At 39.7% G+C, this 11,517-nt stretch overlaps 1 protein-coding gene across 6 annotated transcripts; it reads left to right on the forward strand.

Annotated features, from left to right (window-relative positions):
- Positions 1-14: 14 nt before the first annotated feature.
- On the forward strand, positions 15-11,517 carry HNRNPK (heterogeneous nuclear ribonucleoprotein K). Of its 6 annotated transcripts, none has more exons than XM_059924523.1 (17): positions 15-143; positions 2,076-2,154; positions 2,261-2,345; positions 2,795-2,892; positions 3,569-3,625; positions 5,081-5,124; positions 6,000-6,072; positions 6,603-6,674; positions 7,178-7,291; positions 7,640-7,768; positions 8,385-8,692; positions 8,810-8,864; positions 9,170-9,253; positions 9,531-9,546; positions 9,623-9,705; positions 10,104-10,273; positions 10,984-11,517. In XM_059924523.1, the coding sequence occupies exons 3-17, from the start codon at positions 2,288-2,290 to the stop codon at positions 11,015-11,017; spliced, it is 1,395 nt and encodes a 464-aa protein (XP_059780506.1). In that variant the 5' UTR covers positions 15-143; positions 2,076-2,154; positions 2,261-2,287; the 3' UTR covers positions 11,018-11,517. The 6 variants fall into 6 exon arrangements, with proteins under 6 accessions (XP_059780506.1, XP_059780512.1, XP_059780507.1 ...); XM_059924529.1 differs by having other exon boundaries at positions 11,044-11,517; XM_059924525.1 differs by lacking the exon at positions 15-143 and adding an exon at positions 402-494.

Below are 11,517 nucleotides of genomic sequence, written 5' to 3' on the forward strand. Positions count from 1 at the left end.
CCCCCTCCCCCAGCTAGTGAGTGCGTGAACGAGAAAGGAGGAGGGCTCTCCAGGAGAAAGCACTGCAGGCGCCATTATCCTCTGTTTCTCTAGTGCACCAACCTCGACGTCTTGCCTATTTCCCGGTTATTTGCGGCCTATAGGTAATTAGGGTTATTGGGGCTTGAGTATTATGGGTTCGGGCAGGGGTTTGGCCTCCCTAAAGGCTGCGCTGACTTTTTCCAAGTCTGGTTTTTCTCGGGCCCTTAGCGGCCTTACAGCCTGAAGGGAGGCGCCGGCGGGAGGTGGGGCTGTTGCCTCCTCCAACGCCTTGATTGACGCGGCCTTGGGCCAATCGCTTCGCCCTCGCGCCACCGCTGTAGCTAGGGCAGCCAATCGGGCCCGGCGGCGGGGTAGGAGAGCGCGGGGAGGGTGGTGGGGGGCCTACGCTCGTTCTCTGTCTAGCTGTGAGCGGCTGAGGCGGCTCGGCGGCATAGGGACGGTAGCCTTGCCCGGTGAGGAATGGGGCTGGGCGAACGGCGCGTGGGGGCGAGGGCCGGAGACCAGTTTCTCCACTTGAGGGAGGCGGTTGGGGCTGCTTGGTGGTTGGCCTGTTCTGGGAGGGAACGTTGCCGGGTTTCCCCTCCCCCCACCTCCGCCATTTCCCTGAGCGTATATCTGCAGTCTGCGCTGCGGTACTGGAAGCTTCGGGAAGTCGCGAGGCTTGTGACGGTGGGATGAGCTGCAGTTTTGTAGTGTTGGGAACTAGGTTTTGTGGGAAGGAGAGGGGGTCGGCGGGCGGGCCCCGAGGGCGGTAGAGAACGCCGCCGCTCTCTTTGTGTGGGGCCCGGCGCACTTGGGCGCTCCCGGCCTGGGCCCGACGCGGGAGCGGGCGAGCAGGAAGGGTCGGGGTTGCCACCGTTGCTTTGTCTCTCCCGCGGTGGGGGGAGGGCGCGGGGGACGAGGTCTCGGGACCGCGTGGTGGGTGGGGGAGGGGGTCCGCGCTCGGCTCCGCCTAGTAGCACGTAGTCGCCATTACGCGGGCCGCCATTTCCTGTCGGATCCGGGTGAGGAGAGGTGCGGCGCTGGTGCTCTCGCCTCGGGAGCTTTTTCAACTCCTGTTGCTGGGCCGTTGCCGATCCCGGTATCCCGGGCGTTGGAGAGAGAACGGCATGTTTGCGCTCGGCTGGACACGCATGTACTTAGCGATTTTCATGGTCTGAGAAATGGTGACTAAAGGACCTGAAAGATACTTGTTTATTTTCGTAAATAGAGTTTGCGGTCTTTAAACCACGTTAGCGTTTCAGTTGGTCATTGGAAGAGTGGAAGGCGTAAATATGGCCTTGATTTTTAGCTCTAAGCTGTTTAGCTCTTCCTGGGGGCCGCAGGTCGCCGCTTTTTGCCAGTCATGAGAGGCGAGCTAAAAGGCTGTTTGCAGTCCTGTCGCTAGTGTGCTGTTGGAGGTATAATTATCAGGTTATATCGCTTTTAATGTAATGTAAAATACCTCACTAGTGATGGTGTTGGTGTTCAGGGGTTCTGTTGGATACTAGTATTGGCAGTTTGGGTGTGCTCCTGTATCAGCTTTGCAGGTTTATCGCTCCAGTAGATTGACCTGACGGTTGGGTATGGCTTGAATTCGCTTTTGTATTTGTAAACTTTGAAGATTTCAGAAGGTAGTTTTTCAAGTCACCAATGGAAAGAACCCCAAAAGCGGTTTAAAATCCCAATGTGAAAATAATTTTGTGTATCTTTTTATAAATTTACATTTTTCGGGGACAATAGTGAGACTCGTGGGTTTATTGATATGCCCTACATGTGTCTAGTTTTCTTTGTATTTATCATATAAGATAACTAATTGCTGTGGTGGGGCTTGATCCAAAGGCTAAAAATGTGTTTTTCCTTTTACAAAAGCATCAGATACGGTCTTTTGGTTTGTGTTTTTGTGTTTGAAGGCAATCGTTTGGAAGTTTAAGACCCTAAAACAAAGAAGCAAGTTTTAGAAATAGGTCTTTTGTTCGTTGTGTTCAAATTGGTGTTGATTAGTATTCAGTAATAACCAAAAAAGCAAAACTGATTTGTGTTGGTTTTTATAGGCTACTGCAGCACTAGGGTGTCAGTTGGTCCCGCCCAGAACACTTCAGTTCTGCCCTGCAAGGATATATTTAATAACTGGTACGTTCTAGAAACAGTCATTACTTTCCCTTGTTCTTAACATTTAGCAAGATGCACAGCTTACTTTCCAATAAACCATTGTACTAGCCTCTTTATTTTTCAACAGATTGGTGTGTCCCTTTAATACAAGAAAATGGAAACTGAACAGCCAGAAGAAACCTTTCCCAACACCGAAACCAATGGCGAATTTGGTGAGAAGACATTTTAACAATTTCATTTTTTTTGTTCTGTTAATTTCATTATTACTTTGTTTAATTTGAGATCCCTGTCAGTTACATTTGAACGTTTATTTATGAACCAGAAGTAATTGTCATTTGCATAGGTAACTGTAAAGTGATTAAAAGAAAGCCAGTAAATGTAAAACTAATTTTTTTCTTGCATTTTGAAGTTTCTTATCCTTTGAAGTGTTGTCACAATATCTTGTTTGGAAAACCATTTGGAATGGAGTGCTTAAATTCATGCTTAAAAGTCCAAGAACCAGTGCCTTTGGCCTTTTTAAAACATACTTAAGATTAGCAACAAATCCCTTTAAACAGTGGAGTTAAAGTTTCTCTAATCTGTAGGTTAAAACTGAAATGTAATTAAACATAACTTCTTGAAGATGCTGGTGCTTTCTGAAATCTGAACTGTTAATTTTTAGGTAAGCGCCCTGCTGAAGATATGGAAGAGGAACAAGCTTTTAAAAGATCTAGAAACACTGATGAGATGGTTGAATTACGCATTCTGCTTCAGAGCAAGGTATAAATTTTATTCTTGAAACTTTGAAAGTGGTTCTTAAGTAGGAATTAAGAAAAGTTCTGATTGAGCCTTCTGGGAAGCTTGCAAAACCTTACAGGCTGCAGAATATAAAAGATTTGTGTGGCTTTTCCTAAACAGACTTTTTAGGCTATGGTAATTGTGTTATTTTGCCAGCAATTAAAAAGAAAACCCTGAACATAGTGAGCCTACTACAGGGCTGAACTAGGAGATGGGTGTGGATGATCCTTAAAGCATTAACGTATTAAAGATTGTGTCTGATTACATTGTGAGTTCATTAGGAAACATCCTGGTTGGCAGCTTACCCGACTGATAATACACCTCACAATGTGAAAGTATCTACTAGCGTTTAAATTATTTAATCGGCTTGCAGAAAGGTATTGTAAAGTTAGTGCTATTGCTTAAGTTTTAGACTCAGTATATTTTTGGCATTCTCAGTATTTCAAAGCTCTGCCTTGGTGTTTAGTCCCCAAAGCACATAGACTCTTTAATTTTTGGTAACCTGATGGTCTTGATATCCCCAAATAGATTTTCATCTCTATAACCAAAAAAGAGGTTAGACATGTGTGGTGTTTGTTTTTGGCTAAAAGCTTAAGAGCGTAGGAAGACACATTAATTCTAGGAAAAGACAAAATAAGTTTCTTTTTATTTTCTCCAGAATGCTGGGGCAGTGATTGGAAAAGGAGGCAAGAATATTAAGGCTCTCCGTACAGACGTAAGTATTAAAGAGTTTAAACTACTACACAGGAAACTTCAGTTTATGTGTTTGTAGGATTAAAGAATTGCATCATAGAAATCATTTAATAGTCTAGATTCAAGCCTTTTATAATAATTGGTTACATAGATGATTTTCAAGGTTTGACATTCCTGATTTAACAAAGCCCATATTGAGTTGGGGGGGGTTCTATATTAAACCACCTCACTTTCTAATAACTTTACACCAAATTATTCACTTCAAGCAAGATAACATCTTAATTAGAAATAACAATATAAAATTCCTTAATTGTACCATTTCCTGTGTATGAATCAAGTACAGTATTACTGAAAACCATTGCAGGTGGCTGATTAAACTCCAAAATTTTTATTCCTTTTTTTTTTTCAATTTGCCCATCTGTTCTTTAACAGCTTGCACATGGAGCACAAAGAAATTAAGGTTGCATGATTAAGATACGGGTAAAGAATAGAGTAGGCACTTAATCTTACAACTGGGAAGCTGTCAATGCCAATGATTTGTTTGAGTCTTCATATTTTATAGTGGGTTGACTCTTGTGATTAGACACATTAAATGTTGGTATCACCAGATTTATTTATTTATTTATTTATAGGACTTGGGTACACCAAATTTCCTAAATTTTTTTTCTCATGTACACACTCTTGATGTTTCCTTGCTAAAGTTGAGGCAAATAATAACTGTGTTGAATACTTATTTGGTATTTTTTCATTTCTCTCTTGGTCACAGATCTTTGTATGTTCCTCTTGATTACTGTAAACTGAACTTGAAAATTTGTTTAAATTTTACAAACTTGCCTGTTAGGATCTAGGAGTGCGTTTTTAAATCTCCGGGAAACCAAACAGTCTTTTAAGAGTTAGGGTTTTTGATGGTGTGGGAATTTTTGTTTTGTCTTTTATAAACCTCTTTCCTTTTAATCCAGATGTTCTGTATAATTATCTGGGTTAATAATTTCCCCATTTCCTCAAGAATTCGAGTCATGACAGGTTTTGTGTCTACCCTCATGAGCCAGCCTGCTACTGAAACATTGTTTGTTTTAAAAAAAAAAAAAAAAGTACCATCATTAAAGGTCCTTAAATGTTAAGCCACAGTCAGATATAGAGAAGTCCATTATTGTGTTAGTCTTCAGAACAACTTAAGCTTGTTTCATTAATTGAGAGTATGAGTATAGTTTGTATTAAATTAAAATTTATTGCTTTTCCCCCTTTTCCCTCTCCTTGTTTTTTTGGCCATATATCTCCGTTGCCCATGTACTGGATCGACTTACCCCTGCGTTGCCCACCATGACGTTGGCCCATCCGCCCCTGAACGCCCATGTGAAAACCCTGGTTGGCTATGCCCAAAAATGTGCTCGTTGCCAAACGGGTACCATACTTGACAACTTCTGATTGAATGCCCATGCCCAATGCCAACATCCACGAACGCCAATGACCAATGCAGTACAATGCCAGTGTTTCAGTCCCAGACAGCAGTGGCCCCGAGCGGTATGTCCCAACAGTTTATGCCTCACTGCCTGATTAGAAAGAGAGAAATGTATTTTATTACCTGCCTTTTATATAATTAAATAGTATCCCCTTTAGACGGTGTATTGTTTTTCAAGTTTCTGTCTTATTTTCCCCATTAAGTCTTTTTGTCACTGAACTTTTACCGTGAGTTGCCCACCCAAACGATCCACTAATTTTATTTCAATGGAAGGAGCACAGCTTCAAGTGTTGCATATTTGCTGCATTGTAAATCAAATTGTTACCGAAATAGTCTCTCGCTCTGTCTTTGTGGCCCACCTTGCTTCCCAACATTGCCTGTTCATAATTTTTTCTGATGAAATGCTAACTCTGGTTCACTTTCCTTCACTTCTCATTTGTGTTGTCTTTGTTTTTGTCTCGCATTTGTATTTGTTTTCTTGCAGAGCCCATTAGTGATCTAATTTCTAACTGGTATCCATAACCTTACTCCAAATATAATGTTCACCACTTGCATATTCCCCCACTTTGCCTAAGAGAAGGTGTGCCAGTTTTACCAATGTAACAGCGAGGGTATCCTTAATTAACTTAGTGGTGGCGGGGAACATAAGTATTCAACTCTGCTTCAGTTCTGGTCAGTTTATTGCCCACTTAATCTGAGCCCTTCCAAGAGCCCATTCTCTGTCTCTCTGCAAGTCTCCTAATAATGTTACCATGTTTGTATTGGGCATAAAACAAAATGCATGTGAAAATGTATAAATAGGCTACTTTAAATGGGGAGGATTAAATAATTGTATGTTCTTCTCTGTAAAAGTTGTTTGACTACTGGTGATGACCACAAAACTCATTTTTCTTTTCCACCTTTTTTTGTACTATCTGATATTTGTGATGTTTGACAGCATATTGAGTATCAGTGCTGACATTGAAACAATTGGAGAAATTCTGAAGAAAATCATCCCTACCTTGGAAGAGGTAGGCTCATTTTTAAAATGTATTTGGCAGTTGGGGGGTGCTTAAAGGATGTTTTAATGAGGCAAAATTTGGGAGGCGGAGAGACATTGGGTATAACAGTTTTGTAGCAGCAATGTGTTGTTACACTCTGCCACTTAATGTGCAGGGTTATTAACCGACATTACTTGTTTGAAAATGTAGTCTAGCCACTGGAGTAGATAGGAACTACCTGTGGCCATGCACTGTCATGAGGTTTAGCGTATATTTTATGGGCTTTAGTTTTAGAGGAGGTTTTGAGTTAGAATATTGATTGTGGGACTGTGTCATAAAGGACTGTGTTTGATCTAGTTCAAGGATTTTTAAATTTTATGTAATCACTTATTAGGTGTACAGAGAAAAGCAATGTATGTTGATTCTTAATGTAGATAAGCAGTTTCTTGTTATTTAACGATATAGATGTGAAATATGTTGTAGTAGCTTTACCAATATATGCGACAATAGCCTGATCACACTAGACACTTAACCTATTACTCTTATTTTTCTACTTTCAGGGCCTGCAGTTGCCATCACCCACTGCAACCAGCCAGCTCCCGCTCGAATCTGATGCTGTGGAATGCTTAAATGTATGTCATAGTGCCATTGAACCCCACTGAAGTATGGAGCCTGGCCCATAGGATCAATTTTATTTTCAACATAGCGTACTTTTCCCGTCTCTATAGAAAAAAGGCTTAAAAACATGATAAATGAATGGTCTTACAACTCACTGTTGACCCTGCTCCATGCTGCAGTGGGAATTAACTACATTTGCAAAGTGCTTTGCAGTCATTTTTATTATGGTGTTATTTGAATGTTAATAATAATTTTGTGGTAACAGCGACATGCTAAATGGCTGCAGTGTGGGTATGGTGTTGCAGGACCTGAAAATAAAATAGTTTTTTAAGGTGGTGCAGAATGTCCTTTTTGGGCCTGGCTATTGAGGATAATAAGCACATAACTGGTAAAGTTATTGAAATATAAATTCAGGTTGCTGACTGCAACAGTATATTGGTATGCTTATAGCAGATAAGTGTGTATTCTTGGGGAATCCTTGATTTGGGACTAAAATTTTATAACTCTCCTTCCGCAGTACCAACACTATAAAGGAAGCGACTTTGACTGCGAGTTGAGACTGTTGATTCATCAGAGTCTGGCAGGAGGAATTATTGGGGTCAAAGGTGCTAAAATCAAAGAACTTCGAGAGGTAAAGTGATAGTTCTGTTTTCTCCTGCCGTATTACTAGAAAATAGCTTTAGAAAATAGCTTTTTATGTGGACTTGGTTCCGTGGGCTTCTCTCATTCCCCTTTTTGAGTTTCCTCCCTTAAGTTTATCTAGTTTGCTAATGAAAATAAAACAGAAAGGCCTGGCCATGCTAGACAAGTTATTTTGCCAAAAATTTATCATGCAAAGTCCTAGTGTTACTAACAAGCTTTTTATATGGGGGAAAATTTTACTGAAATACAAATTAAATATGTCTAAACCTGGAAATGTTTTTGTACTGTATTTCCTTTTTTCTGATTGATTAATGCTTTTTTTGTAAACCTATTACAGAACACTCAGACAACAATCAAGCTTTTCCAGGAGTGTTGTCCTCAATCCACTGACAGAGTCGTTCTTATTGGAGGAAAACCTGATAGGGTTGTAGAGTGCATAAAGATCATCCTTGATCTTATATCAGAGGTACCTTCAGAACTCTTTATTTTACTTGCGTTTAATTTTGTAAAACAGATGTCTTGTTCAAAAGTACTTTGAGAATGTTTAGATAAATGGCTTTTACTTTTCCTTTTCCTTCACCTAACAATTTTCTGTCACCCTGCTTTTAGCTATCACTTTAACTTAGAAATACTTTGGGAGAATCTGGAGAGTTGTCTTTACATTGTTGGTGAGGTTTTTAATAGCTTTTGGTCTTTTCAAAAGAAGTTCCTATGGTTCCTCTATAGTACTACACTGCATACCCAGGATACTGATCCCCTCAGCCCTTGGGGTGGTCACTTCTTCATAATCCCCATTGTGAAATGTGAAAGGAGTTTGTAGTCTGTTACTTAAGCTCTAAGGGTAAAATTAAGCTGTTAATCCTTACCTGGCAGGCAGTAAAACTCAATTTTTTTTTTTGTTTGAAACTCACCAGAAATGCGTTTTTTAAATCCTTCCTATCTTTGCATATATCCCTATCCCTATCTCGAGTACCTCCCAGGATAAATATAAAGGGCTTGAAATGTTCTGTTTGTTAAAAGAATGGTTGGTGTGAACTAAGGCTTTTTCCTTAGTCTATAAAGTTGCTATGTTTTTGTTTCAGTCTCCCATCAAAGGACGTGCTCAGCCTTATGATCCCAATTTTTACGATGAAACCTATGATTATGGTGGTTTTACAATGATGTTTGATGACCGCCGTGGACGTCCTGTGGGATTTCCCATGCGGGGAAGAGGTGGTTTTGACAGAATGCCTCCTGGTCGGGGTGGGCGTCCCATGCCTCCATCCAGAAGAGATTATGATGATATGAGCCCTCGTCGAGGACCTCCTCCACCTCCTCCTGGACGAGGTGGCCGGGGTGGTAGCAGAGCTCGGAATCTTCCTCTTCCTCCACCACCACCACCTAGAGGGGGGTAAGTTTCTTTCATCCACACATTAATGTACAAGAAGCTACACTTTATGGGTAGAGGGGGTAGGTTTTTATTTGATAGTGTGACCAGCTGAGATTACAACAAGTACTATGCTTGCAGAGATCTAATGGCCTATGACAGAAGAGGAAGACCTGGAGACCGTTATGATGGCATGGTAAGAACTTTGATATTTCTTCAGTGTATTTATGAGTGCTAAAAGGGGTCTTCAGATAGCTAACATTTTGTTCAAGATTATTAACAGGAGTTTTGTCTTACAAACGGGCTTTTGTAGATAGCCACTTAAATCATTGTTTCGGGTGTTTGCTGGGATATTTAAGACTTGTTGCATCTTTTTTTTCCCCAAAATACATGATTACTGCCAGTTTATATAGAGATGTGAAATAGTAATTGGTCATATAAAAATGATGGCTCAGACAAATATAGTGCAGGTTCATGTTAATAGTTTTATCTCTAACACAGGTTGGTTTCAGTGCTGATGAAACCTGGGACTCTGCCATAGATACATGGAGCCCATCAGAGTGGCAGATGGCTTATGAACCACAGGTTGAGTATCATGGGTGTTTATTATTCATGTCACTGATAATTTTAAGATTCTCGTTTACTCATCGATAAGTGTTTTATTTCCCCCCATATAACATTTTTGTTTCTTGGGATGCTGTGTACCTGAATGGTTTCTTCCCCTGAGGATTGTCTTTGAAATTTACTTACTAGGGAAGATATGGGAGGACTTTGGTTTCCTAAACTCTGGGGGATTTAATGTTAAAATACCTGAAGTTTTGAAGGCGAAGTAATTTTCTATTTTTTTCTGTTCTGTTTTTAGGGTGGCTCTGGATATGGTAAGTTTTCTTCTTTGTGAAATCAAATATTATTTCATGCTTTGTAAATGAACTTAATACTCATTATTTAAATCAGATTATTCCTACGCAGGGGGTCGTGGCTCATATGGTGATCTTGGTGGACCTATTATTACTACACAAGTAACTATTCCCAAAGATGTAAGTATCTTTAATATTATAAGGGACATTTAATGAGTCATTATAAGTTCCCTGGCTTTTAATAAAAGGTTTTAACAAAAATATTCCATTTTAGGATTAAAATTGTGTTTCAAGGACTTCAGCTGAGGTGTCATTCTCCAGTTTAAGCCTTGTCAAAAGATGTTCAGTACCATTAAAAAGCAGTTAGGAGGGTTCTGAGCCCCTGGTTGATTTATTAAAGGAAATGTCAATGGGTGATGTAACTACATTGTAATTCAAACCTTGACTAGTGGGGGGCATTAAATTAGCACAGCATAGTCAATAAGTTGTACAAAGTAAATACTCTTGATGGTCACTGAACATACAGGATAATACTTTGAAAGTATATAATAAACACTTGTTTTTAAAATTCTTTTCAGCTGGCTGGATCTATTATTGGCAAAGGTGGTCAGCGGATTAAACAAATCCGTCATGAGTCAGGAGCGTCGATCAAAATTGATGAGCCTTTAGAAGGGTCCGAAGACCGGATCATTACCATTACAGGAACACAGGACCAGATACAGAATGCACAGTACTTGCTGCAGAACAGGTCAGTTTGTTTAGCTTTATGTTAGCCTAAACATACTAAAACCTTAAAAAGCTTCTCTTCTCAACTGATTTTTCTTTTTAGAAGCCATGGTGTCTCAACCTTTTGGGGACCTAACTTCTAAACATTCTAATAGCTTTGCTTTAATTTTCTTCTGCTTTCTTACTAAAAAAAGAAGACATTCAATACTAATCTTGCTGGAAGAAGCCTTAACCAAGCAAACTTCTCATTTCTCTGGTGAAAACTGCTGCCAAAACCACTTGTTATAAATTATACAGAGCCTGTAGAAAATATAGAAGATTCAATGGATGTTGGTCTAGTTCTGTGTGGAAGACTAGTGATTTTGTTGTTTTTAGATAACTAAATCGACAACAAATCACAGTCTGCCATATGGCACAGGCCATGCCTCTACAGGACAAATGATTGGTGCTGTAAAATGCAGCATTTCACACCTTAACTGACATTTCTTTGTCTTTTCTACCAAATATTAACAACTTTTGATTTTCTTAATTCTGCTCCACTGTCTGATTTACTGTTAATCTTTTTTCTTGGGTTTTACATTGCTCTAATTTGTAATTGCTAATGTTTTAATTCTTATCTCTGTGTAATGGACATGTTTATCATTTTAATTTAGCATTGAAATTGTCTTAATGTTGATTAAGATGTTACGAACAAAAATTCTAATTCGTACTTTTTTTTCTTTTCTTTTATAGTGTGAAGCAGTATGCAGATGTTGAAGGATTCTAATGCAAGATATTTTTTCTTTTTTATAGTGTGAAGCAGTATTCTGGAAAGTTTTTCTAAGACTAGTGAAGAACTGAAGGAGTCCTGCATCTTTTTTTTTTTATCTGCTTCTGTTTAAAAAGCCAACATTCCTCTGCTTCATAGGTGTTCTGCATTTGAGGTGTAGTGAAATCTTTGCTGTTCACCAGATGTAATGTTTTAGTTCCTTACAAACAGGGGTGGGGGGTGGGGGAGGGTGTGCAAAAACTAACATTGAAATTTTGAAACAGCAGCAGAGTGAGTGAATTTTAATTTTTGTTCATCGTTGGTGGTTTAAAAAAAAAATCCCCCCATGTAATTATTGTGAACACTTTGTGATCACTGTAACATTTGGGGGGGTGGGACAGGGAGGAAAAGTAACAATAGTCCATATGTCCCTGGCATCTATTCAGAGCAGTGTGCAGAATGTAATGCTCTTTTGTAAGAAACGTTTTATGATTTTTAAAATAAATTTAGTGAACCTA

This window comes from Balaenoptera ricei, chromosome 6, assembly GCF_028023285.1.
Source record: "Balaenoptera ricei isolate mBalRic1 chromosome 6, mBalRic1.hap2, whole genome shotgun sequence".
Lineage (NCBI taxonomy): Eukaryota > Metazoa > Chordata > Mammalia > Artiodactyla > Balaenopteridae > Balaenoptera > Balaenoptera ricei.